This window comes from Grus americana, unplaced genomic scaffold (assembly GCF_028858705.1).
Source record: "Grus americana isolate bGruAme1 unplaced genomic scaffold, bGruAme1.mat scaffold_370, whole genome shotgun sequence".
Taxonomy (NCBI): Eukaryota; Metazoa; Chordata; class Aves; order Gruiformes; family Gruidae; genus Grus; species Grus americana.
The window spans coordinates 18091-45424 of record NW_026561643.1 but is presented as its reverse complement, the minus strand read 5'-3'; the positions used below and the strand labels follow the sequence as shown (position 1 = coordinate 45424).

General features: G+C 52.3%; 1 protein-coding gene across 1 annotated transcript; it reads right to left on the bottom strand.

Moving 5' to 3' along the window:
* Window positions 1–6523: 6523 nt before the first annotated feature.
* On the bottom strand, window positions 6524–18279 carry LOC129200655 (electroneutral sodium bicarbonate exchanger 1-like). Its single transcript, XM_054811936.1, has 22 exons — window positions 18165–18279; window positions 17562–17697; window positions 17192–17352; window positions 16513–16701; window positions 16287–16375; window positions 16009–16166; window positions 15563–15650; window positions 14935–15081; window positions 14660–14751; window positions 13983–14157; window positions 13716–13849; window positions 12796–13041; window positions 12584–12689; window positions 11507–11668; window positions 10675–10788; window positions 10189–10350; window positions 9340–9591; window positions 8543–8611; window positions 7885–8058; window positions 7648–7785; window positions 7108–7205; window positions 6524–6611 (listed from the first exon to the last, which is right to left on the bottom strand). The coding sequence occupies exons 1-22, from the start codon at window positions 18262–18264 to the stop codon at window positions 6524–6526; spliced, it is 3078 nt and encodes a 1025-aa protein (XP_054667911.1). The 5' UTR covers window positions 18265–18279.
* Window positions 18280–27334: the final 9055 nt, after the last annotated feature.

Sequence of the window (27334 nt, the reverse complement as noted above, 5' to 3'; positions counted from 1 at the left end):
TTGAACCAAACCTACCCGGAGGAGAGAAATGGGGTGTAAACGCCGGGGCGAAAGGCATAAGCGGCGTTTTGGTGTGTTTCACAGCACAAGCTGCCAACATACGACTGAGGCGCAAACCCTTGGGAAAATACCCGTTACGGGGCGGCTCAGATCCCCCGCTGCTTTTATATTATTAAGTTTTAAAGCTTCAGGAGCAAACGTGGGAGGAAACGGGACAAGTGGGGACCTCCGGGTCCGTGGTGAGATGCTCCAAGCATCCCATCGCCCTTCCCCGGCCACCACAGCATCCCCGAAATCGCAGCGAGCCTCACACGGAGATGCCACCAAAGAAATTAAACCAGAGCAATGAAAGTGCGTGGTGATAGGCAAACAAAAGCCAAAGTTTCAGCAAATGAGGGGGGGTGGGGGGTGGCATTTTACTCCCCCTGAACTGCTAAGGCATCCAGCAAAGATAAAAAATGTACAACTCTAATTAATCTTTGAGTCTGCCGCTTCTTCCTCCTCACGGGGAGGACTCCTCTCATCGTTCCCCTGCTCCTATATGGAGCCTCTCCCACGGGCTACAGTCCTTCACGAACTGCTCCAGCGTGGTCTCTCCCACGGGGTGCAGACCTTCAGGAGCAAACTGCTCCAGCGTGGGTCCCCCACGGGGTCACAGGTCCTGCCAGCAAACCTGCTCCGGCGTGGGCTCCTCTCTCCACGGGTCCACAGGTCCTGCCAGCAACGTGATCCAGCGTGGGCTTCCCACAGGCCACGGCCTCCTTCAGGTGCCTCCACCTGCTCCGGCGTGGGGTCCTCCACGGGCTGCAGGGGGAATCTCTGCACCCCCTCATCCTTCCTCCATGGGCTGCAGGGGGAATCTCTGCACCCCCTCATCCTTCCTCCATGGGCTGCAGGGGGAATCTCTACACCCCCTCATCCTTCCTCCATGGGCTGCAGGGGGAATCTCTGCACCCCCTCATCCTTCCTCCATGGGCTGCAGGGGGAATCTCTGCACCCCCTTATCCTTCCTCCATGGGCTGCAGGGGGACAGCCTGCTTCACCATGGCCTTCACCATGGGCTGCAGGGGGATCTCTGCTCCGGTGCCTGGAGCACCTCCTGCCCCTCCTTCTGCACTGACCTGGGTGTCTGCAGAGTTTCTTACAGCTTCTCACTCCTCTCTCCCGCTGCAAAAGCTCTCTCTAACTGGTTTTTTTTTCCTTCTTAAATATGTTCTCACAGAGGCGCTGATTGGCTCGGCCTTGGCCAGGGGCGGGTCCATCTTGGAGCCGGCTGGCATTGGCTCTGTCAGACACAGGGGAAGCTTCTGGCAGCTTCTCACAGAAGCCACCCCTGTAGCCCCCCCCGCTACCAAAACCTTGCCACACAAACCCAACACATTTGGGCTGGGTGCTGAGCCCCGCTCCATGCCGGCAGCTGCGTGGGAGGAAAATCCTTTGGGGATCTTCTGCCGGGGGGAATTTGTGGAAGGGGGGGACCCCAATGTCAGCTCTCTGTCCTGGAGCTGGAGGAGGTTGATCTAAACCTCGGGGCGGCACCACGCTCCCTCCCTCCCTCCCTCCCTCCCAGGCATGAACCCACCACAGCCGAGCAAGGAGTAGGGCAAATAATATGGGATAGGATAGTGCGTATATATGATGGTGGGGACAACCCTGGCCTGGCTTGGCAGACCCTCCCGAGACTGCAAATTATTTTTCTTTATTATTAGAGCTTTTCTGGAGGATGCTGCACACAGTAAAGTACTTTACAGGACACACCCCCCGCTCTGGGCACCTCCCGCAGGGACAATGCAGGATGCCACCATGTGCATTAAACCACATTTTCTTCCCCCATCCTCCTCTCCCGAGCAGATGGCAGTCGTACGAATCCCAAAGCGCCCAAAGCTTCGCCTCCAACATCAAGCGACACTCGGAAGGCACCTTCACCAGCGACTTCACCCGCTACCTGGACAAGATGAAGGCCAAGGACTTTGTGCACTGGCTCATCAACACCAAGCGGTACAGGTAAAAAGAGGAGAGGGGAAGGGGACCACGCTGGGAAATAACCTCCCACCACGCCACGATCCCAGTCGATAACGCAGTTTTAGAAGTTTTCTCTCCACCTGTTTTCTTATATTCGGCAGCTCCGCAAAGAGGTCCCCGAAGGAGGAGCCCCGTGGCATCCCCTTCCCGGCCGCGTTCCCACCGGTCACGTAAGTCAGCCCAAACAGCAGACGTGGCCCATTAAAAACAAATAAAGGAATCATTTCAAAACGTAGCCACAAATCAGCGGGTGTGGTGCAAAGTCAGAGTCTGGCTTCCTACGCCTGACTCTGCTTCTCATTTTTGCTGGCTCACGGGGCTTCTCTGGTGTTTACTCGTAATAAAATAAAACAAGGAAAATTAAGCTGCTTTGGGGGAGAGTTGATAATTTACGATGGGAAGAGGCTGTTTTGTTCTTGCCGTGCTCCGTGCTGACGTTTTGCATTTCATTTCAGTCTCAACGCGGCGGGATCGTTTGCATTTACAGGGGATATTACCACGTTGCGGTCTCGTCGAAGCAAAGCATTTGCTCCTTTGCGAACGAGAAAATCCGCTGTTCCCAAGCTCTTAAACTGATGTTAGGGGGAGTTTCTAGTCCGTGAAACTGTTTGGTGGTTGTTTGCTTTTTATTTTGAAGGTACAATTAAACGGCAACATCAGCTTTCCAGCAGCATCAGCCTGGGGATAGTTGCACCCGTCCATCACTGCCAGCGATGGGATGCTCCACGGGAAGGATTTATCCATCACACGCAGCCGCATCAATCAATCCCTTCGGTGTTTCCCAGTCACCTCCTCCGAAAATTTGCACCCGCGGATCAGCCTTCCCTTCAAACCTGGATTTCTCCGGCTTCATTTTCTCTCTAACAGCTCCGAGGGCGCTGTAGATCCTGCGGCTTTCCCTAAACCGTAATAAAACCTTTGTTAAATCCGGCAGCCGGTTGGTGACGTCTCCAATGCTTCCGAGCATCCCATCGGGATCCCGCGCGCCGCTGGTCCCGGGGGATTTTGAGGCACCGGGCTCCGATCCCCGGCTTGGCTCAAGTGCCCCATTTTTCTCTCAATTCCTCAAGTTTTAGGTAAAAGGGTGATCGGGATGAACCTGCCTGACCCCACAGACCTGTGCCAGAAGGGATTTGGAAAGAAATTTAAAAAAAAAAAAAAAAAAAAAAAGGAAGATAACTAGAACCTTTGGATTGAATGGTAATTAATTGTGTTGCAAATGGTCCAAAAAAAAGCCAAAATAGGCAGGGGGGAGGATCTGCTCACTCTGGATGGGGCGACTTCTCTCCTGTACCAACACCTTCACCCCCCCAAGTCCCATTTCTGAACTCCCCGCACACCCCCGGTCTGGCAGAGGTGACGTGGGTGATGCTGCTGTCCCCTCCCTCCTGCAACACAGAGCTCATTGCCATCACTTGCATAGAGAAATTAAAAGAATTTTTTTTTTTAAATTACATAAATCAATAAAACCCCAAACCCACTGATTTCAACTCTTTCCCCAATCGGTTGGTTCCTGACCCAACATCCCAGGGAGATGGATTTCCCCCAAATCAGCGCTGCCCACTCCAAACCCCCCCTTAAAAAGCTCCAAAGATGCCTCCAACTCCTCTCCTCCCTTTAAAAGACTCGGGAGCGGCACAGCAAGACACACGAGACTTTTATTATATTCTTTTCCCATTACGTTCAATGGGTGACAAGAGAAAAATCAGACAGACACGGCTCAGGAGGGTGGACCCGTCAGCCAACATCAACCCTTCACGGACGGGACCCACGAGACGGCGACACAGATTTATATTATTTGAGTTTCACAGAAGGAACCCAAAATCAATCAAAGAATAATTAAAACAAAACAAAACAAAACACACAAAGATTCAAAGTGATAAATAACACAGATTTGCTTGATGGATTCCAACCCCCTCCCCCGCTCAGTTTTATTTACAACACGGAGCATTTCCAAACTAGAGCATCTCTTACCATAAAATAAATATATTTCAGCATCTCCAAAATGAAAAAATAGTGTCTGTATTTCTAAATGTAGCACATGGGGGGAAAAAATGAAATAAAATTTAAAAAAAGAAAAAGTGCCAGCACCTTATTTATTACCTTTTTACATCTTTTTTCCCCCCTTAGGGATTTCCATGCACCTACATTTTAGGAAACTTCTTTCGAAGGGGCTCCCGGGAGATCTGGGGAGCTCTTCGTTCAGCCCGGCCCCGTTTTCCTTCCCGGGTGGGTTTCTGTCTTTTCTTTCTTTCCGAGCCGAAGAGACGCCAGGCACGCGCAGGGAACAATCCCAGCCTCCGGCCCCTGCCAGGAGGGAGCCGAGTCCAGCCCTGCGCTCTCCTCTTACGGAAAAGAACAAGGACAAAAGAAAAACTGGCCGCTACGAGAAGCCAAATAATTTCATTTAGGGACAGGGCAGCAAGGGGACTGGTACCACAACCGCCCAGCTCCACGCCCATGCCCGTCACCGGCTTAACGCTTCTACCTCCACGGGAATTCAAGTTTATTTTCCAACTGGTGGAGAGCTCAGGGCTCTCCCCCACTGCGACCTTTTCTCCCTGGGGAGGGAGGGACGGCACGGGGGAGCAGCACAGGAAGGCAGCGTGGACGGGAGGTGCACGGAGGAAGAGCAGCGAGAAAACCCAGGCTTTGCACCTTTCCCTTCCTCCAAGCACACACACCCCCCTTTTTTTTTTTGGCCTCCCCTCCTTTTTGAAGAGCTAAACCAGTTTCCTCCCCCTCCACCGGTCACCCCGCCGTGCCGGCAACCGTCAAACTACGGTTTGCAAAGCCCCATCCCGTAAAAGCGTCCGATTTTGGCCCTGCTCGGTGATGTGCCGCTCTCACCCTTACAGAGCCATTTCACATTTTCTTTTCCCCACCCGCACGTCACTTTGGGTCGGTTTGATGCACAAAACGGTTCCCGCGGCGGATGGGAGAAGCCGATGGCAGGAGGGTTCGTGCGCCCGTCCCAGCTGGGCGCGGGGCAGCGGCCGCAGCCGCCAAGAGCCTGGAGCAGGTGCTGAGCCCCCAGCAAGGTGCAGGGCTGCAAGGGGACCTTTTCTTCTGGGTTGTCCTCTCCTCCCAGGCTCCAGGGCCACCCGACTCGACCGCATGTGCCTGGGGTGACGCCGCAGCCCAAGGACCCCCCCAAAACGTGAAGGGGGCACGAGAACCGTCTCTGCTGAACAGCTTGTTCCTGCAAAGCGGCAGGGAGAGGGAGGAGGAGAAGGCAGCTTCCCGCTTTCCTCCCAGCTCGTCCCACCCTGCGAGAGAAAAGACTTTGCAAGGACAGGGCTGAAAAAAGAAAAAACAAAACAACCAACCCCTAGAGTCCCAGGGAGGTAAAAGGAAGGAAAGCGGAGGAACAACGGGGGGGCAGCCCAGGGACGCAGAGCCCCAGGTCTCACCTGGCCTTTCCCAAAACCATACGCTGTATTCAAAGTATTCGATTTTAAGTGGTCCCTTATATTCGGTTTACGGCCAGGGGACAAGAAAGGGGCATTTCTGCATTTTGCAGCTTCCAGGCTGATGGCAGAGCCAAAGGAAAAGAAAATAAATACAATAAAAATAAAATTAAAATAAAATAAAAATAAAAAAAATAAAAATTAAAAGAAAAATAAAAGTCAAAAAGAAAATAAAAAGAAAATAAAAATGAAAATTAAAATAAAGTAAAATGCTGTAAAACTGGAGGGCAGGGAGCAAACGCTTTTCCTTCGCCTTAGCCCAACTGCTCGGACGCTCCTTAGGCTGCCCCGCCAGGGAGGACATCCCTCTCCTACCTGTAAGGGACGTAGGAGTGAACGAAAGCCTGGACCCCAAACCAGACCAAAAACCCGGCCGTGATAAAGAAGAAAACGGAGAAGGCGTCAAGTATAACAGTAAACTATTTGGAACATAAACATGAGTTTATATTTGGAAAAAAAAAGAGAAAGGAGAGGAGGAATTAGATATTAAAAAAATAGCACTGAATGATAAAGCGGTAGCAGTCCCTCTACCACTACGCAACTGCAACAAACACACGCACGTACGCACGGAGGCTCAACAACACCGAACTCCCATTGACCGTGATGTGCACCTCAGTTTGCTGGTCTAGAGATACTGAATGCCTGAAGCACACCAAGGATAACTGAAGACGTCTGCATGGCTTTAATGGGAATCCTCCAACTGGAAAAAAAAAAAAGCAGTTTCTCCCCGTGTCCGCGTTGGCACATCCCTGAGTCACGTTCTCGCTCCTCTCCTTCAAAGTCAAGATTCCTAAACATGAAAACTGGGGAGGGGGAAGAATGAAAAAAAAAAAAAAAGGGAGAGCATCATCAGTGGAAGATGGGGTTTGAGCCCCGTTCGTGGGACCACCGCGGCAGAGAGGAGCTGGCTGGCGTGCCACCGTCCTCGCCGCTGCTCGTTTGCTCAGCATTGCCGGCCGAAGCACGGGAAAACCGTACGCGCGCGTCTCGTCACGCTCGCATGCGGTCCTTTACCTTTTTCCTCCCCAAATTCAGACTGTTTCTGTGTTCATAGGGAGAGTCTTCCACACGGTCGTTTTCGACATTTCATCCCAGATATTAATCTCGGAAGGATCGGTCCTGCAATAAATATTTTACATCGCAATCCGTGATTACGGGAACTGCTGCCGCCAAGTGCGTTAGCACCAGCAAGAGGACCAGGGGGGCCCGGGGAACCAAAGCTCAGCGTAAGCACCGGAGGTTTTGCTGGATGAGGAGTTTCGGGAGGCAAGCCTGTAGAACAACAGCTCCAGGCAAAGGCTCTTGCTGGCGTTTAGCCCTGGAGCGGGCTCCTAAGCCACTGCTGCTACAGGTCGTGCCTACACCACCTCTTTCTTAAATATGAGGATCTCCTGCTACCCTAAAGTCACTGATGATGCAAGTTTTGGGGGTTAAATGGGAGTTGTGCAGCCGCTCTGCGCAGGGGCAGAGCCCCGCCATCGCCTCCGGCAGCCCTGCCCAGAAATTTGATTTTCCCGCCGAGCGGACCGCTTTACCGAGGGACGCTCGATAAAGACGGTGCCAAACACCTTCAAACGAATCTTGCCGGGGGTCCTGGCGCTTGGTGGCACTTTACCTGTCGCTGCTTTGCTGTGGGATATCCAAGTCGCTGGTCTTCCCCACTTTCAGTTGAACCCAATTTGCAGCAGCAGCTTCCATCACCTTCTGGGACTCCTGACGGAAAAGGGACAAATCAAGTTCTCGGTCTTTAATCAAAGCGGAGATAAACTCAGCACCCAGTAAAGACGTTGCACGCTGTCCTCTCCTCCTGACCTGCGGCAGCTTTAGCTATTAGTGCAGCAGGGTGAAGACCTTTCACTCCAAATACTTTGGGGGGATTAAAAAACGCTATTATGAGTAAACCTTTCCATAGTATTAATAATAATAATAATAATAATCTTTATTATAGGACTCATTTTTAAAATTATACCTCTAGTCAAGTGTTAAGCTCACTGCTAATTTAGGACAAAAGGTTACGATGTGTGATCCAGGCTATTAGGATCCGTTTCTGTTTAGTTCTGATCTTGCCCCGACATTTAAAGACGAGCTGTGGCAGAAAGAGGCAATCTCACAGCCCGAGGGAGACGCCCGGCCCCGAGCACCCAGCAAGCTTCACCTCTTCTTCTTTGGCTTCATTTTTGGCATCGTCCAACTTCTTCTGCTTGCTTTCTGGCATAAGGTCATCCAGAAAGCTGAGCTCTCGCTTCGAGAAGCAGAAATCCATCACTTTCCGGACAAAAACGAGAGCCAAAACCTTCACGAATGAGAGGGAAGATGCAGCGAGGTCAGAGATGATGCCACAGCTCGCTCCGACGCTACAAACACCCCGACGCCGAGCAGCACCGGCTCTTACCATCATGGGGAAGATGATGGCGGCACGCGACACCTTGATGGCCCAGAGCAGGACGAGGCAGATCAGCTGGATCATGGTGAAGCAATGCACCTTTCGCAAGGGGACGTGCCGCAGGTAGATGAAATCCGGCTGGTGTTTCGCCGGCATCCCAAACAGCTTCAAGCGATCGAAGAACTGTAAAATAACAGTGAGAAGTTTCTGGCCCCGGGGAGACGCGGAGGGAGTGTTCAGGATCTCACTTGCAATGAGAAATCCTGGATCCCACCGCGTTCCTCTGCGAGCAGCACCCAATTTTCCCTCCGCTCCATCTATAAACCGGCTTGCCCGCGAGAGCTGCCCACCGAACTGCAATTATTCCCCGTTATTCTGTTCTCAGCGTTTCTCAGCACGCTGAATCCCCCAGCAAGGATTTCCACCAGCCACAGAAATCGCCTTCCCTTCGCGCTGAATTCCCCCATTTTCCTGTAACCTGCCCTGAACTTGCCCGGTCCTCCCGGCCCTATACACCTCCTGTGCCTCCTCCAATCTTTTTCTTACACAAAATATTTTGATCGCTTGCTTTCGGAGAGGGGTTTTTCCCCCCATGCCACTGCTTTTTTTACCTGCTTCTATAGAGATGAAATACCAGGGACCCAACACGCTGTAAAAGAGGCCGTACCTGAATTCCTCTGAGCGACGACACACCCATGTAGAGAAAGACGCCATAAAGCACAGGCATTGGTATAAACTCCAAAAATAAATACAGAAGTTAGTGCATTCTTGTTTTCAAATTGCATTTTCAGTATTACCGCTCTCTTCTACAGTCCCTGCCTAAAATTGCCTAAAGCCTTCCAGCTTCCAGAGGGTTAGAGAAGTGTCGCATTTTAACCATCAGAGATTTTGTGCGTGCGAATGATTTAATGCTCTGCTTTAGGCTGAGCTTTTGAGTTACACTTCATCAGAATAATCCTGTTTTCCAGAAAGGTTGGAGGAAAATAGGTGATTTCGCCCATGCTACCATATGCCGCGTTCTGCGACGGTAGAAAAACATTTGTACGTGTTCTTGTGGCAACACGCAAGGAAGCCCACGGGGACGATTTCAGCGCGTTTAGCTACTGGGAACGGCTGTTCCGAGGCATCTGGGGGAACAAATTGCAACCGGTAACGTGCTGCCTGGTTGAAAGAGCAGAGGTACTGCTCTAAATACGCTTCATCGTAACCCATAAACACGGGTGGGCCTGAAAGACATCTGAAAATCCAAGCAGTTGGCTTGCTCGCTTGGCTCGAGCGTGCCAAACTGGGGTCTGAAGGGCTGGAAAGTGCAACCGAGGGTGGTTCCCACCACGGATCGAGCCCCAAGGTTTGGGATCACCTCCTCCTCTGCTCCACAGCTACTCAGGCCTGGAGAAAGGGGACTAGTTTTGCATAACCTCCAAAAAGCTCGCGGTTGTTGGGTGGTTTCCATTTTCCTCTTACCTTTAACACCGAAGTGAAGAAGACTGAGCAGCCCATGAGCACAAAGATCATCAAGCCAGTGACTCTCTGCTCTCGTATCCCCAGAAACTTGGGCTGTTCTCCTGGAGCTGAGCAGCCAGACTCTACTTTGAGGCTATTCACGTGGGTGATGGACAGGACGGTCGCAGCCACAAACCACGGCAGCCCCATCACGGAGCACACCCCCAGCATCACGGCCACCATGAAGAGGTCCAGGTGGTACCCGCATCCTTTCTGCGCGGAGCGAAACAAGAAACAGAGCATCTCACGGGACAAGAGCAAGGACAACGTCGCAAGTCAGACCCAAACAACCCTGTAGGAGCTCAAGTCGACGTCTTGAAAATTTAAAACACGAACTGGAAACAAATAAGGATGTATCCAGTCTTTGCGCAAGCACCTTGCATGACAATCCGGCAGCAGTTCAGACAAAGTGGATTTGGGGAGTTTGTATCTACTTCTCAACAAAAAAAAACCACCTTACTATTTTTCATTCATAAAGACATTTCTACCACTTGCGAGTAAGATATGACTCTCAGTTATCCCTGGCAGCACATCAAAATGATTCGTTCCCCAGCTGCTGCTGACATTTTAAAACAAAAGCGTGCTTCTACAACGCTCTAAGCTTAATATGCTCCTCCGAAAGATTGCTCATCTGAACTCCCCTGTTGTCGTTTGCTCCCTGTGTCATCATTAAGCCAGGAGACCATCTTGCCACGCTGCCTGACGTTGTTCCAAACCAATGCCTTCACAAGGCATTTGGAATTGGAGCTTCTCCCCGTACCTGCAGCCCAGAGCGGGTTGCGGATGGGGTTGTCTCCTGCAGCCCCTTACCTTCAGCCTGTGCTCCTTCCTGTTCACGATAAGAGCAGTGATCTGCTGGTCCATGAATATCAAGATGGTGCAAAGCAGAGCTGGGATGAGCGCAGCCACCACCGTCCACCAAGGGTTGGGTCCTATGGGGTTGATGAACCACCCGCGGTCGTCTCTGGTAGGCTGCAACAAAGCACACACATCAGCCTCGTCTCCCAGCCCAGCTACTTCACCGGCTTGGATTTTCCCCCTCCATCCCCGTGTCACAGCATCTCCCAGCCCTGGTTTCACGTCACCCCGGGGCTCAGCAGTGCCAGCATCCTCTTTGCAAGCACCTGTAGCTATTTCTCCTGCAGGTACCTAGTTTTGGGGCTGTCTTCTCATATCCAGGAGGAAACGATGCACTTGGAGGTGGAGGAGGAGATGGTCACACCACCAGCATCTCCTCCAGACTCAGCCCTGTCCTGCCCTGGTGAAACCCGCTCCGTGCCACAACACCCCCCCTACCTTGAACATATGGGGGATGTGGAGCTTCGGTGACGGGATCCCAGTCATGAAGTCAATGAGCACCATGATGACGATGGTGAGGAAAACAGCAAAGTCACTTATTGTGGACCGCACCTGGGGCAAGAAACCAGAGCTGAAAGGGGCATCGCAAAGGGGGCCGCAACATGAGATGGAAAAATGAGAGACATCAACAACATTAAGGCTGGTTAACAAAATCCCACCACTCTGAGGACATGCAGCCAAATCCCTTGGTTAGCTACTGTTGCTGTGCTTGTCTCTGTGAGAGCTGGTGTCAGACAATAAAAAAAAAAAGAGTTTAATTAGGTGGAAGAGGGTTGTTTGAATTCAAACCTTAAGTAAAAAAAATATTAACAAATAAGGAAGCAGATGGCTGCCACTGCAGCCACGCTCACAGCTAAAATGGGAATAAGGCGTACTGAGGCATCGTATGTTCCTCAAAAGGAAGAAAAAGTGTCTTTTCCTATGGCAGCTCCTCATTTGAACCAACTTTCCCCTTGAGCATAATGCACAGAAGGTTAAAAAAAAAAAAAAAAAAAAAGGCAAATAAACCCCCACAACTTTGGAAGACCTCTTTTCCCACTGCCTGAGCAAAATATCGCTCGGGGGCAGGTCGCGAGGCAGGTGGGAAACGCCACGGTCGTTTAGCACTCATGGAAACGAGGGAGGGACATCCAAGCTGCTGGAGAGTTTGGCCTTCAAGGTCAATGTTTCCCAGCTTGACCAAGCGGTGGCAAATACTGCTTAGCGCTCCGGGAAAGCCATTTTGGGAAATGAGTGTGGAGACTGCTGCCGGCCACCATCTTCTACCTACTCTGGTTGGGAAGTAACGGCTGCTTTTAAACTTCTTCAAGAAGCTCGACAGGACAAAGGTGGAGAAGAAGAGGATGCAGCACCAGAAGAGGACATTAGGCGCGTAGGGGCCATTGCGTCCACAGGCAGGTCCGTGAAACTCTCCATGCAAATACCGACATTCCTGGAGAAACAGAGCGTCAGGACACAAAGGTAGTGCACGTGCGGCAAGGAAACCTGGGATAACTCGGGGCTTTTGAGGATCTTGGTCCAAGATCCATGACCTTGTAACTGCTGCTGCTGCTGCTGCTGCTGCTGACGGAGATTTATATTGAATGAGCAGCAGCTGAACAAGTGACACATCGAACCGCACAGAGGAGAGCGGAGAGGCGAGATGTGATGGGACACCATATCACAGACCCATGGCACATCCTCCGCTCGAATGGCAGGCAACCGTGGCTGAAGAAGACGCCAAGAGGGGAAGGAAACACTGGAAGTTCTTGGGGATAGAGAAAGAGGGAGCAGGGAAGGAGGGCTAAGACAACCGCGGAAGGAAAGGAGAAGAGACGAATCGTCCCTTCCCAGCGAAGGGCTCCCAGGACACGGCCAAGAGGGGATGAAGATGTCCTGAAGAGCCTCCCATCCTATGCCTGGGCTTTGCTTCCAGCAACAGCAGCCCGAGAGGCTGCTCAGACGTGCAAATTTATGCATGGACCTACAGACAGTGCTGAGTAAGCAAGCAAGGACTGGAGTTCTTAGGAACCAAGTAAGGAAGCTAAGGACTACCTTCAAGCAGGAACTTAAGTCCTCCAACTTCTACAAGAATCAAACCACCCACTTAACCTTGCTCCTGGTCAGAAAAATTGTCCTGCGACAGGGTCAAGGAGGACAGTTATTACCCACGATGTTGGGGGGACAAGGTGGACTCTCCTTCCCAGGACCAAGCGGGTTAAAACCACACGTTAGATTTAAAGAATGCCTTTGCAGAGCAGCACTAGCACAGTCTGAAGCCCCTCATCACCCGAAGGGCTCTGACTTTTGCAAAATGTGAACGCCCCTGGACCCCGCGGCCGCGGAAGTAGTGGCTTGGGGCACTTACAGTCACCGTGAGGTTTTCCCAGGCGATGCCAGACACGTCGATCTCGTTGCTCTCCCAGAAACGCAGGGTTGCGTTGCTGGGATGGCTTGGTGCCTCACACTTACAGCTGGGAGGAGAAAAGCCAAGACGAGGGTGAGGGAAAGGCAACAGAGGTGCAGCCCTGAGCTCCTGCCAAGGGGCAGCAGCCTTTTAGGAGGAAAAAAAAAACTCACTAGTAGACGGTGAGGAAGTCGAGCTTGCTGTGCATGTGCACAGGGTAGGTCTCTCGCAGGTGACTCAGCTTCTCCAGAGCCTCGTAGATGAAGATGATGCAGATGAGGGAGGCGAAGGCTTCTTCGGTGAAGCGGGTGATGTAGCACACCAAACAGCTGGCGTCGGTGGCCACCAGCACTATGCAGAAGAAGGCAGTCCACAGCCCGATGCAGGCCCGCAGAGAGAGATAGGAGAGCGCGTACTCCCTGGGAAACCAAAATCAAACAAAGGCTGGAAAGGCCAGGAAGAGGCGCCGAGCCGTGCCTTCCTTCGGGGAAAATCACGAGCAATTTAGGAGCACGTCAAGGCTGCAGGTGGTAAATGCACTTTCCATGTCCTACTACAGACAGCCTTGGGGCTGCGGTGCAGGGTGCGGACCTGCAGGAGGAGAGGCCAATTATTTCATGATTGTTATTTAACAATTAGCTTGTGTTAAGGCCTTGGAGGCTAATTGAGGTCAGGGCCCTTTGTGGAAGGTGGTGTCCTCCCACATCACCCCCATGCCCTAACACCAAAACCCCGGCTGATTTTGCACCCAGTCACCTGCTACCAGCAAGCTGGGGCTGAAGAATAAATTGAATTGCAATCAGGGTGTCTCATCTCACATCAAACTCATCACAACACAAGGATCCCCATCCTTATGGCTTCTCCTCTTCCTGCTTCATTTTAACCCTAAAAACCCCAAACAACCTCATCCATCCTTCAGAGACCAAGGGCTCTTGCACCATCACATACTAAAGCAGCAGCGTGCAACGTCTGCGACACAGAAAACAACTGAAATCTAACAACTCTCACTGAGAAAAAGACGAGAAAAACATCTTTTCTCCACCACTGCCTCCTGAAGGCTCTCGCGGCACTCGGCCGCGGCAGCCGGCCTTACTTGCAGAATTTGTAGAGGATCTTTTCGAACACGAGGACGGGTCCAGTGCTGCCAAGGATGGTGAGAGGTTGGCCAGCAAAGAGGGAATACACCACGCCGGTCATGGATGCGCCCAGCAGTGACTCCATGGCACTCTGTCCAGGGAAGAGGCAGCGGCGAGGAAATAAATCAATGGGAAAAAGAAGAAAAAACCCAAAGCAAATTCACTGCAGCGAAGATTTTGCATGAGTTTTGCGCTCCCCCACGCCACCCAAGAGAGCTGCTCACGATGTGGCCGTCGGTCGCCTCCCCCAGCAGTCCCCCGAAGGTGATGACAGGGGACATGCAGGCACAGAAGAGGAAGAGGAAGGACGCCAGACACTGCAGGCTCAGACCATCCCGAAAGTCGCTCCAGAACCACGGGGCTTTGCGCTTCACGTCCAGGATCAAACCTCCAAAGAGCCTGGAGGAAGGAAAAACAAATAGACTGTTTCCCTGCAAGACCACACAGAGGGGGTTTTGCTGCAGAAGGACAAGCCCAAGCAGACAGTAACCTTCATTGCTAACCAGCAGCAGTCTCCTTCGGCCGTTTTATACCCGGCAGAAACCAAGCAAGCACAAAAAACCCCTCCAACAAAAAGAAAAAGGACCAAACCTGAAAGCCCATCCCCTCTTACTGCAACTGTCCCTTGCTTGGAGAAGCAGCAGAGCTCTCCCTGGAGGTATTTACACAGCTGCTTCCACCCCAAATCAAGAAAATCTGTCTGCAGTGGTGCTGTGGCTGAGCCCAGCTGCCCAGATCTCACCTGCCCAGCCCAGGGGACCGAGCTGGTAATGTGAAGCCCCTTCACTGAACCAACTAACCCCAGAAAACTGCTACAAGGGAAGGTGCACGCTCCGATTCTAGAGGCAAAGAGAAAAAAAAAAAACAAACAACAAACCCCACAAACTATTAAAGCTCACACCTTCCCGTGCGCTCCAGTTCAGGACCACTGTGTTTCTCTGGCTTGCTGTGAGAAGCACTGTCATCGAGAGCTCCTGGCATCTTCCTTTTTCCCTGTTAAAAAGGAAATAAGCCAAAGCTATGGATTCGTAACCACTGGCTTGTTGGGCTTCTGGTCTGGGTATGTGACTGCGTCAAACTGGGACCTGGTGAATCTGGGTCCCAGAACAGCATCCCCGGCCGGCCGGCCGCCGGCCTGCCCGTCCCCCTCGCGCCTCCCTCCGCCGCAGCACCCACCTGCGAAGGGACGTTTTTCGGGGGCTCGATTCGGATCGATGGATCCCATTCTCCTGGCGGCAAGACCGTGACCTGATCCAGAAACTCGTCGATGCCGGCCACGAGGTCAGCCCGGTTCTCGGCTTTATAGGCAACGTCACGGAAAACCTGCCGACAGGAGGCAACCTGCTCAGAGGACAACCCATCTCCGATGTCCTAAGCACTACGGTAAGCTCCTGGCTAAATGCAAGATCATTTTCCCCAAATTTCCTGCTTGTAATGGCAGGAAATATTCCCCCAAATGGAAAAATCTGTCCATCACAGTACTTGTAATCATCTCCTCCACGAGGTCCCCATCCCTCATGGCACACCATACCCTTTTGCTTAAAGCGGGGAAGTTTCACTGGCCCTGGCAATGCCACCACTGGGGACAGGGTGCTGGGGACCCCGGGGAGGTGCAGGATGCACACCGGGTGGGATTTCAACCTCCAAGAGGTGGGGTGATACAAATCCGTGCGTTTGCTTCGGCGTGTGAACGAGGGGTGGGCTATCTGGAGAGGTGCGGGCAGTTGGGAAGCAAATCCTCTTCCTCACTACTGCAGAGAGCTGAAGAAAACCAAAAATGACCCGGAATTCTCTCTTCTCGCACCTCATCCGTCATGATAGTAGCCATGGACCTGCCGATCTCATGGTACTGATGGGCTTTGCCTTCTGGTCCAAGCAAAACAAACAGGAACCTGGGCAAGAAAAACACAATGAGCGAGAAGAACGTGTCCTTGCTCAAAGGACACCCAAGGAAATCCCTGGGAGCCCCCAGCCCCGAGCGCAGCTCCAGAGGGGACACGTAGGCTCACCGACTCCGCCAGGAATTTGAAATTCACCAAAACCGATGGCAAATTTAATTTTTGGGCCAATTTTCATTAAAATTGGCCAAGGGGTTTGAAAGACACAGCAGGGAAGGGATGCGAGTGGGAGAAATGTCCTCGCTCCCCCTGGCCTTGTTCCCTTGGGACGCCAAACTGATGCATGCACCTTGATGTTCTTTCGTTGGGTGGGGGTTTTTTGAAATAAAATCTTTGTGCTTCTCGTTCAGACCTTGTTGGGATGGGAACTTCCGTCATGCCCGAGAGGAGGACAGCCGGGGTCAGGCGGACAAATGCCACGATGGGCTGGCGAAGGAAATCCAGCTCTCCTACGAGCACGTTGGATGCTTCAGCCCCGGTGGGAATTTTCTTCATGAAATGCAGCTGCGCCTAGGCACAACAAGCGATTTTCAGGCAAATACCCCAAAAGCAAAGCCCTCAGCACTCTGCAGCCAAATTTGCAAGACCAAATCTGGCCCTAAAGGCATAAGATAGCTACGAGCGTCTCACCTTGCTTAAGTCCATCGCGTTGCTCTCGTGGTTCACCCCATTTTTAGCTTCTGCAGTGGTAGGAGAAGGATGAGGGGTGAGTGTTTGGGCTGGTAGGAAAAAGAAAGACACTCAGAAAGACGGACAAGGAGCAATTGGGATGCTTCTCCTCTGCCAGGACAAGTCGAATGGGACCAGAGCCCTGCAGGAACCCTCACCTGGTGCCAAACCCTGCAGGAACCCTCACCTGGCTTGTCAAGGAGGTGCAGGTCTGACTGCTTCTTGCTCACATCAGCAAACGAGCGGACGATGGGAAGAAGGTTGTTTCTTTTCTTCTCATTCTGATGGTGATGCTTCTTCAGTAGGACTTCTCGAACTTTTGCCCGCACGTGCTCGTCAAACTCCGTGGACTGGTCTTGCGGGCCCAGGATCATATCTGGGGATGGCAAAGGGAAACGAAGCCGTCAGAGCAGAAACCCCCCCAGGTCCCAAGCCCTGAAGCCCCCGGGGGAAGGCTGTGCCACGCAGGATCCCCTGACACAGGCCCAGCCTTGCTTAGCAAGACATTTTAATACAGTTCAGCCTTTGCAGCGAAAGCAAGAAGTTTCTTTTGCTAAAAAACACGAGCAAAGTGCTTATTCATCACTCTGCTAAGATAATTATTTCCCATTCGAAATAATGCAATTTTCTTGCCCCGTCTGGCCTTTCTGTCTGACTCTACACATTTAAAAAAAAAGCTGGAAAAAACACACCAGAAAAAGCTGGTGTGACTGTTGCACGCCCAGCCTGCATCCAAAACCAACTTAAAAACACAGCGGGGTTTCTGGAAAAGGACGCGCCGTTGGGGCAGGGTTTGATTCGGGAGCGGAGGGCACCGCGGCAAACCGAGCTCGGCCGTTCCCGCAGAGACGCGCCGCGCGCGGTACCTGCAATCTCTTCGATGCTGTTGGCACAAATGTCCAGCAGCACCGTCCCGTTGATGATGCAACTCCTCAGCTCAGAGAGGCTGTGCAAGGACAGCGTGGCCACGTAGGGCTTGCTCCAGCGCTCGCCGCCGTCTTCCACGTCCTCCTCAAACTTCAGCCACCTGCGGACATCAGGCGCGATCAGCCCCATTGCGAGGAAACGGCCTCAGCTCCGCAACCCCTTTAACAGAGCTACAGGGCGGCGAGAGAAGGCTCCTCGCATCGGCACCTGCAAAAGCTTTGCCAAAGTCCCGGAGAGCGGAAAGCAGAGCCCACGGGCGCTGCCGGCGAGGGGACTCCTCTCCCACCGCGGCCGGCAGCGGGGATTTACCTTGCCGTTTCCTTCCACTCGGCATCTTCACCCTCTTTCACGCAGATCTCATCCAGCTCGGTGAACAAGTCATGGGGAACGTGCTGCTCGTCCTCCTCGGTCCCGAGGATGAACTGCACTCGCTGGGACGGAGTGTCTGGGGGCAGAAGGCAAAGCCCCGTCCCGTTACCGTGCCCGAATACGGCCCGTCACGCTCATAGGCAAAGCGGGCATCGATCGGCACCATAAACATCGGGCTGGCCCCTCTGCCCTGGCTCTGTCCAGGCTTGCACAGAGCCCCAGAGAAGGAGAAGCATCTAATCCACCTCTGCATAAGCATGGGCACCTTCCCTTCCCCACAGTTCCATTTTTAAAGCCAGGATCCCTCTGAGGAAGGCGAGCCTAAATCCTTTATGCATTTAACTGTCTTAAAAAAAAATAAAAAAAAAAAAAAAAAGAGAAGAAAGAGGAAAGTTTGGGAAAAGAGAGAGGGTCCTGCTAAATGATGCCGCTTTCCCTCGGAGGAACAGCAAGCCACTCAAACCGGCACGGGGACCTGCTTGCAGAAGACCCCAGCACCCACGTAGCCCCGAGGAGTTCAGTGAACGCTGCGGCGGGACTTACAGTGGTAGCCCTGCTCCGTCGGGGCAGAGTCCTTCTCCCGTTCCCGATGCTTCTGGCTGTGGGGACGGTGATGCCGGTGGCTTTGCCTCACCAGCGGCATCCGCACGCCCACGTACAGGGTCCGGTGGCCTGCGAAAAAGCGGCGTTTGCATCGTTCTCGATACCGCGGAGACACTTGACGCAGATGCTGCAATTAAATCAGTGCAGCCATCCCAGGAGGAAACACCAACTTCTCTTAATTTTCTTTTAACTGGATCCCTGAACGTCACAGACCTGCCCTTTTTTCCCAAGCCTATTTTACTCAAACTTTGCAACGAGAGAGCAACAACAAGTGATGGTTCCTGATCATCTAAAATGCCCTGAAAGTATCCAACCTCTTCTCAAAGTCCAGCTTCAGCTGGACAACGCTCAGAATTGCTCGTTGAGCAGCAACAAAAGGTAATTATTTTGAAAATCTTTGTATGGCGCAAGGCGACAAGAGAAGATCAAATCAGTCCCATGATAATGAACTCCAGAACAAAAAAAAAGAAAACCACAGCCCTGAGTCTGCAGCCGTCAAATTATGCTCCCGGCTTGGAGAGCCCCGTGGCTAAAACTCACACCATGGCCTCCACGGGGGCTTTCTCCCTCTGTTTAAAAGCCGTCACGTTAAAAAAGGTGAAAAGAACTGTGCTTATTTATTTAGAAGCACGCCACGTTTTGCTGCACGTGACGCGTACGCCAAGCAAGGGACGTCGCAGGGACTTTGTGCGACAGGAAAAGGCGCTGGGCTGGCGGCTCCTCTACCGGGATCTCAGCAGAGACTCACCTTCCAACTCCTCCTTCTCATAGTGAATATTGACGACGTTGCTCGTTCTTCCTTGGTCAATCACTGCCTCTTCGTCATCTCCCTGTTTAGAAATGAGAAGGGAAAAGTTGTGCAGAGCTCCCTTACGTCCTCCCGGCCATCGTCCACCCCCGCGTCCACCCAAATCCACGAGCATCACGCCTCCGCGTGCCTCCTCCTCCAGGCACAGCCCTAAAAGCACGGACTTGGAGGAGGTTTCTCTTCCCATAACCCAATAAAACAGCCCGTAGCATCGTTCAAACACAAAAAAAAACCCCCAAAAAACCCCTCCGAGATTTGCACCCAGTTGCTCGATTTCTGAAACCGAAGTTTGAAGAAGAGCAAAACACCAAGAAAACTTGGGGAACTGTCAGGGCTGTTGGACGAAATTCAAGAAGCAAGAGCTACACCGGGCACTGGGAAACAGCCCAAAAGAACCAAACCCATAATTTAAAATAAAACTTCAAACGCTGCGCTGGCAGATGCTGCCCGTTGTACTAATAATGATGCATTAATCAAAAAGACTTAATTAAAAAAAAAAAACAACAAACCCAAAGCCAGAAAATAAATAACTTGTTACGATTTAAGCTGCAAACACTAACGTGAAATCTGCTTTTTATCCCCCAAATTCCTGCTTCGACTGAACAGCATCACCTGCCACCGCGCAGCAGCGATGCTCAGGAAAGGCACCAGTTAATTTAACGAACAAGAGGAAGAAACGCTCCTGTCTGGAAACGAGTTTGCTGGTCCCCGAGTATTAATTTCAGAGCCGACCTGTTGCTAACTCCCCGCCAGCTCCCGGGACTCGCCCACGTAACCCGGCAGCCGGATTATCACGCGCCCGTGGCTTTCCTGTCCTCTCTCCGATGATGGCCTCCACCACCCTCCGTCCCCTCTTAGCAAAAATGCATCCTGCTCCCCTTTGGTTTTGCCAAAAAAAAAAAAAAATCCCCAAAAAAACCAACCCCAAGAAACTCCAAACCCCAAGCCGGGAAAAGGTATGGGATGAAAGGGCTTAATAAAATCGCTTTAAATTGCAATTTAAAAAAAAAATCGCTGTTTAAAGAAAAAAATCGCGGTTTCAAAAAAAAATCGCAGTTTTAAAAAAAAAAAAATCGCGATTTAAACGAAATCACAAGCTCGAGCGCATTAGGTGGGTGTTGGAGTGGGAATACACGGGGCGGTTTGGGAGTCAAACACCCCGCGGGTGACACGGGGAAAGTCTCCGTCTCTCTTAGAAACCGTTTTGCCCCCGTACTCCGACCAACGACGCTGAACCTGCCGCCGGGAGCCCTCCCCGGCACAAAGCATCTCCCCCCTCCGCATCCCTCTGCGCTCCGGGGAAATGCCGACGGGATTTCGGGGAGAGGTTTCCAACCGTTTGGGGCGGGGTGGGGGGGCATCGGGGACGTTGGGCCCCTCGGCAGAGCCCCTACCTGTAACTCTTCCAGCAGCGTCATTTTGTAACCCTCGTCCTGGCTCATCCTGACGTCGGTCAGCGGTTTTGGGGTTTTGGGGATCAATCAAGGGGGGTTAGACCCCCCCCAGGACACCGCAGTAACCCTCACCGAGAGGAGCTCAGTGTCGCCCGCTGTGTACCAACTCCAGGTACACAAAAAGTGACCGTTTCTTGGAATCGGAATCTTGGGCATGGGCGGTTATTTAAAGCCACGCAACCCCAAAACTCATCCTGCTTGGAAAACTTAGTGGATGGGGAGAAACCAGCTCTGTTTTGAACCAAACCTACCCGGAAGAGAGAAATGGGGTGTAAACGCCGGGGCGAAAGGCATAAGCGGCGTTTTGGTGTGTTTCACAGCACAAGCTGCCAACATACGACTGAGGCGCAAACCCTTGGGAAAATACCCGTTACAGGGCGGCTCAGATCCCCCGCTGCTTTTATATTATTAAGTTTTAAAGCTTCAGGAGCAAACGTAGGAGGAAACGGGACAAGTGGGGACCTCCGGGTCCGTGGCGAGATGCTCCGAGCATCCCATCGCCCTTCCCCGGCCACCACAGCATCCCCGAAATCGCAGCGAGCCTCACACGGAGATGCCACCAAAGAAATTAAACCAGAGCAATGAAAGTGCGTGGTGACAGGCAAACAAAAGCCAAAGTTTCAGCAAATGAGGGGGGGTGGGGGGTGGCATTTTACTCCCCCTGAACTGCGAAGGCATCCAGCAAAGATAAAAAATGTACAACTCTAATTAATCTTTGAGTCTGCCGCTTCTTCCTCCTCACGGGGAGGACTCCTCTCATCGTTCCCCTGCTCCTACATGGAGCCTCTCCCACGGGCTACAGTCCTTCACGAACTGCTCCAGCGTGGTCTCTCCCACGGGGTGCAGACCTTCAGGAGCAAACTGCTCCAGCGTGGGTCCCCCACGGGGTCACAAGTCCTGCCAGCAAACCTGCTCCGGCGTGGGCTCCTCTCTCCACGGGTCCACAGGTCCTGCCAGCAACTTGATCCAGCGTGGGCTTCCCACGGGCCACGGCCTCCTTCAGGTGCCTCCACCTGCTCCGGCGTGGGGTCCTCCACGGGCTGCAGGGGGAATCTCTGCACCCCCTCATCCTTCCTCCATGGGCTGCAGGGGGAATCTCTGCACCCCCTCATCCTTCCTCCACGGGCTGCAGGTGGAATCTCTGCACCCCCTCATCCTTCCTCCATGGGCTGCAGGGGGAATCTCTGCACCCCCTCATCCTTCCTCCATGGGCTGCAGGGGGAATCTCTGCACCCCCTCATCCTTCCTCCATGGGCTGCAGGGGGAATCTCTGCACCCCCTCATCCTTCCTCCATGGGCTGCAGGGGGAATCTCTGCACCCCCTCATCCTTCCTCCATGGGCTGCAGGGGGACAGCCTGCTTCACCATGGCCTTCACCACGGGCTGCAGGGGGATCTCTGCTCCGGTGCCTGGAGCACCTCCTGCCCCTCCTTCTGCACTGACCTGGGTGTCTGCAGAGTTTCTTACAGCTTCTCACTCCTCTCTCCCGCTGCAAAAGCTCTCTCTAACTGGTTTTTTTTTCCTTCTTAAATATGTTCTCACAGAGGCGCTGATTGGCTCGGCCTTGGCCAGGGGCGGGTCCATCTTGGAGCCGGCTGCCATTGGCTCTGTCAGACACAGGGGAAGCTTCTGGCAGCTTCTCACAGAAGCCACCCCTGTAGCCCCCCCCGCTACCAAAACCTTGCCACACAAACCCAACACATTTGGGCTGGGTGCTGAGCCCCGCTCCATGCCGGCAGCTGCGTGGGAGGAAAATCCTTTGGGGATCTTCTGCCGGGGGGAATTTGTGGAAGGGGGGGACCCCAATGTCAGCTCTCTGTCCTGGAGCTGGAGGAGGTTGATCTAAACCTCGGGGCGGCACCACGCTCCCTCCCTCCCTCCCTCCCTCCCAGGCATGAACCCACCACAGCCGAGCAAGGAGTAGGGCAAATAATATGGGATAGGATAGTGCGTATATATGATGGCGGGGACAACCCTGGCCTGGCTTGGCAGACCCTCCCGAGGCTGCAAATTATTTTTCTTTATTATTAGAGCTTTTCTGGAGGATGCTGCACACAGTAAAGTACTTTACAGGACACACCCCCCACTCTGGGCACCTCCCGCAGGGACAATGCAGGATGCCACCATGTGCATTAAACCACATTTTCTTCCCCCATCCTTCTCTCCCGAGCGGATGGCAGTCGTACGAATCCCAAAGCGCCCAAAGCTTCGCCTCCAACATCAAGCGACACTCGGAAGGCACCTTCACCAGCGACTTCACCCGCTACCTGGACAAGATGAAGGCCAAGGACTTTGTGCACTGGCTCATCAACACCAAGCGGTACAGGTAAAAAGAGGAGAGGGGAAGGGGACCACGCTGGGAAATAACCTCCCACCACGCCACGATCCCAGTCGATAACGCAGTTTTAGAAGTTTTCTCTCCACCTGTTTTCTTATATTCGGCAGCTCCGCAAAGAGGTCCCCGAAGGAGGAGCCCCGTGGCGTCCCCTTCCCGGCCGCGTTCCCACCGCTCACGTAAGTCAGCCCAAACAGCAGACGTGGCCCATTAAAAACAAATAAAGGAATCATTTCAAAACGTAGCCACAAATCAGCGGGTGTGGTGCAAAGTCAGAGTCTGGCTTCCTACGCCTGACGCTGCTTCTCATTTTTGCTGGCTCACGGGGCTTCTCTGGTGTTTACTCGTAATAAAATAAAACAAGGAAAATTAAGCTGCTTTGGGGGAGAGTTGATAATTTACGATGGGAAGAGGCTGTTTTGTTCTTGCCGTGCTCCGTGCTGACGTTTTGCATTTCATTTCAGTCTCAACGCGGCGGGATCGTTTGCATTTACAGGGGATATTACCACGTTGCGGTCTCGTCGAAGCAAAGCATTTGCTCCTTTGCGAACGAGAAAATCCGCTGTTCCCAAGCTCCTAAACTGATGTTAGGGGGAGTTTCTAGTCCGTGAAACTGTTTGGTGGTTGTTTGCTTTTTATTTTGAAGGTACAATTAAACGGCAACATCAGCTTTCCAGCAGCATCAGCCTGGGGATAGTTGCACCCGTCCATCACTGCCAGCGATGGGATGCTCCACGGGAAGGATTTATCCATCACACGCAGCCGCATCAATCAATCCCTTCGGTGTTTCCCAGTCACCTCCTCCGAAAATTTGCACCCGCGGATCAGCCTTCCCTTCAAACCTGGATTTCTCCGGCTTCATTTTCTCTCTAACAGCTCCGAGGGCGCTGTAGATCCTGCGGCTTTCCCTAAACCGTAATAAAACCTTTGTTAAATCCGGCAGCCGGTTGGTGACGTCTCCAATGCTTCCGAGCATCCCATCGGGATCCCGCGCGCCGCTGGTCCCGGGGGATTTTGAGGCACCGGGCTCCGATCCCCGGCTTGGCTCAAGTGCCCCATTTTTCTCTCAATTCCTCAAGTTTTAGGTAAAAGGGTGATCGGGATGAACCTGCCTGACCCCACAGACCTGTGCCAGAAGGGATTTGGAAAGAAATTTAAAAAAAAAAAAAAAAAAAGGAAGATAACTAGAACCTTTGGATTGAATGGTAATTAATTGTGTTGCAAATGGTCCAAAAAAAAGCCAAAATAGGCAGGGGGGAGGATCTGCTCACTCTGGATGGGGTGACTTCTCTCCTGTACCAACACCTTCACCCCCCCAAGTCCCATTTCTGAACTCCCCGCACACCCCCGGTCTGGCAGAGGTGACGTTGGTGATGCTGCTGTCGCCTCCCTCCTGCAACACAGAGCTCATTGCCATCACTTGCATAGAGAAATTAAAAGAATTTTTTTTTTTAAATTACATAAATCAATAAAACCCCAAACCCACTGATTTCAACTCTTTCCCCAATCGGTTGGTTCCTGACCCAACATCCCAGGGAGATGGATTTCCCCCAAATCAGCGCTGCCCACTCCAAACCCCCCCTTAAAAAGCTCCAAAGATGCCTCCAACTCCTCTCCTCCCTTTAAAAGACTCGGGAGCGGCACAGCAAGACACACGAGACTTTTATTATATTCTTTTCCCATTACGTTCAATGGGTGACAAGAGAAAAATCAGACAGACACGGCTCAGGCGGGTGGACCCGTCAGCCAACATCAACCCTTCACGGACGGGACCCACGAGACGGCGACACAGATTTATATTATTTGAGTTTTACAGAAGGAACCCAAAATCAATCAAAGAATAATTAAAACAAAACAAAAAAAAACAAAACACACAAAGAATCAAAGTGATAAATAACACAGATTTGCTTGATGGATTCCAACCCCCTCCCCCGCTCAGTTTTATTTACAACACGGAGCATTTCCAAACTAGAGCATCTCTTACCATAAAATAAATATATTTCAGCATCTCCAAAATGAAAAAATAGTGTCTGTATTTCTAAATGTAGCACATGGGGGGAAAAAATGAAATAAAATTTAAAAAAAGAAAAAGTGCCAGCACCTTATTTATTACCTTTTTACATCTTTTTTCCCCCCTTAGGGATTTCCATGCACCTACATTTTAGGAAACTTCTTTCGAAGGGGCTCCCGGGAGATCTGGGGAGCTCTTCGTTCAGCCCGGCCCCGTTTTCCTTCCCGGGTGGGTTTCTGTCTTTTCTTTCTTTCCGAGCCGAAGAGACGCCAGGCACGCGCAGGGAACAATCCCAGCCTCCGGCCCCTGCCAGGAGGGAGCCGAGTCCAGCCCTGCGCTCTCCTCTTACGGAAAAGAACAAGGACAAAAGAAAAACTGGCCGCTACGAGAAGCCAAATAATTTCATTTAGGGACAGGGCAGCAAGGGGACTGGTACCACAACCGCCCAGCTCCACGCCCATGCCCGTCACCGGCTTAACGCTTCTACCTCCACGGGAATTCAAGTTTATTTTCCAACTGGTGGAGAGCTCAGGGCTCTCCCCCACTGCGACCTTTTCTCCCTGGGGAGGGAGGGACGGCACGGGGGAGCAGCACAGGAAGGCAGCGTGGACGGGAGGTGCACGGAGGAAGAGCAGCGAGAAAACCCAGGCTTTGCACCTTTCCCTTCCTCCAAGCACACACACACCCCTTTTTTTTTTTGGCCTCCCCTCCTTTTTGAAGAGCTAAACCAGTTTCCTCCCCCTCCACCGGTCACCCCGCCGTGCCGGCAACCGTCAAACTACGGTTTGCAAAGCCCCATCCCGTAAAAGCGTCCGATTTTGGCCCTGCTCGGTGATGTGCCGCTCTCACCCTTACAGAGCCATTTCACATTTTCTTTTCCCCACCCGCACGTCACTTTGGGTCGGTTTGATGCACAAAACGGTTCCCGCGGCGGATGGGAGAAGCCGATGGCAGGAGGGTTCGTGCGCCCGTCCCAGCTGGGCGCGGGGCAGCGGCCGCAGCCGCCAAGAGCCTGGAGCAGGTGCTGAGCCCCCAGCAAGGTGCAGGGCTGCAAGGGGACCTTTTCTTCTGGGTTGTCCTCTCCTCCCAGGCTCCAGGGCCACCCGACTCGACCGCATGTGCCTGGGGTGACGCCGCAGCCCAAGGACCCCCCCAAAACGTGAAGGGGGCACGAGAACCGTCTCTGCTGAACAGCTTGTTCCTGCAAAGCGGCAGGGAGAGGGAGGAGGAGAAGGCAGCTTCCCGCTTTCCTCCCAGCTCGTCCCACCCTGCGAGAGAAAAGACTTTGCAAGGACAGGGCTGAAAAAAGAAAAAACAAAACAACCAACCCCTAGAGTCCCAGGGAGGTAAAAGGAAGGAAAGCGGAGGAACAACGGGGGGGGCAGCCCAGGGACGCAGAGCCCCAGGTCTCACCTGGCCTTTCCCAAAACCATACGCTGTATTCAAAGTATTCGATTTTAAGTGGTCCCTTATATTCGGTTTACGGCCAGGGGACAAGAAAGGGGCATTTCTGCATTTTGCAGCTTCCAGGCTGATGGCAGAGCCAAAGGAAAAGAAAATAAATACAATAAAAATAAAATTAAAATAAAATAAAAATAAAAAAAATAAAAATTAAAAGAAAAATAAAAGTCAAAAAGAAAATAAAAAGAAAATAAAAATGAAAATTAAAATAAAGTAAAATGCTGTAAAACTGGAGGGCAGGGAGCAAACGCTTTTCCTTCGCCTTAGCCCAACTGCTCGGACGCTCCTTAGGCTGCCCCGCCAGGCAGGACATCCCTCTCCTACCTGTAAGGGACGTAGGAGTGAACGAAAGCCTGGACCCCAAACCAGACCAAAAACCTGGCCGTGATAAAGAAGAAAACGGAGAAGGCGTCAAGTATAACAGTAAACTATTTGGAACATAAACATGAGTTTATATTTGGAAAAAAAAAGAGAAAGGAGAGGAGGAATTGGGTATTAAAAAAATAGCACTGAATGATAAAGCGCTAGCAGTCCCTCTACCACTACGCAACCGCAACAAACACACGCACGTACGCCCGGAGGCTCAACAACACCGAACTCCCATTGACCGTGATGTGCACCTCAGTTTGCTGGTCTAGAGATACTGAATGCCTGAAGCACACCAAGGATAACTGAAGACGTCTGCATGGCTTTAATGGGAATCCTCCAACTGGAAAAAAAAAAAAGCAGTTTCTCCCCGTGTCCGCGTTGGCACATCCCTGAGTCACGTTCTCGCTCCTCTCCTTCAAAGTCAAGATTCCTAAACATGAAAACTGGGGAGGGGGAAGAATGAAAAAAAAAAAAAAAAGGGAGAGCATCATCAGTGGAAGATGGGGTTTGAGCCCCGTTCGTGGGACCACCGCGGCAGAGAGGAGCTGGCTGGCGTGCCACCGTCCTCGCCGCTGCTCGTTTGCTCAGCATTGCCGGCCGAAGCACGGGAAAACCGTACGCGCGCGTCTCGTCACGCTCGCATGCGGTCCTTTACCTTTTTCCTCCCCAAAT

Bases quoted from the DNA above. Each gene is read 5' to 3' on its own strand.
- LOC129200655 (XM_054811936.1), bottom strand. From the start codon at position 18,264: ATGCCGCTGGTGAGGCAAAGCCACCGGCATCACCGTCCCCACAGCCAG. The intron at 15,651-16,008 runs GTCTGAACGAGA...TTTCTTGCCCAG, and splicing joins GAAGTTCCCATCCCAACAAG to GTTCCTGTTTGTTTTGCTTG. The intron at 9,592-10,188 runs GTAAGGGGCTGC...CGCTCCGCGCAG, and splicing joins GGAAGGAGCACAGGCTGAAG to AAAGGATGCGGGTACCACCT.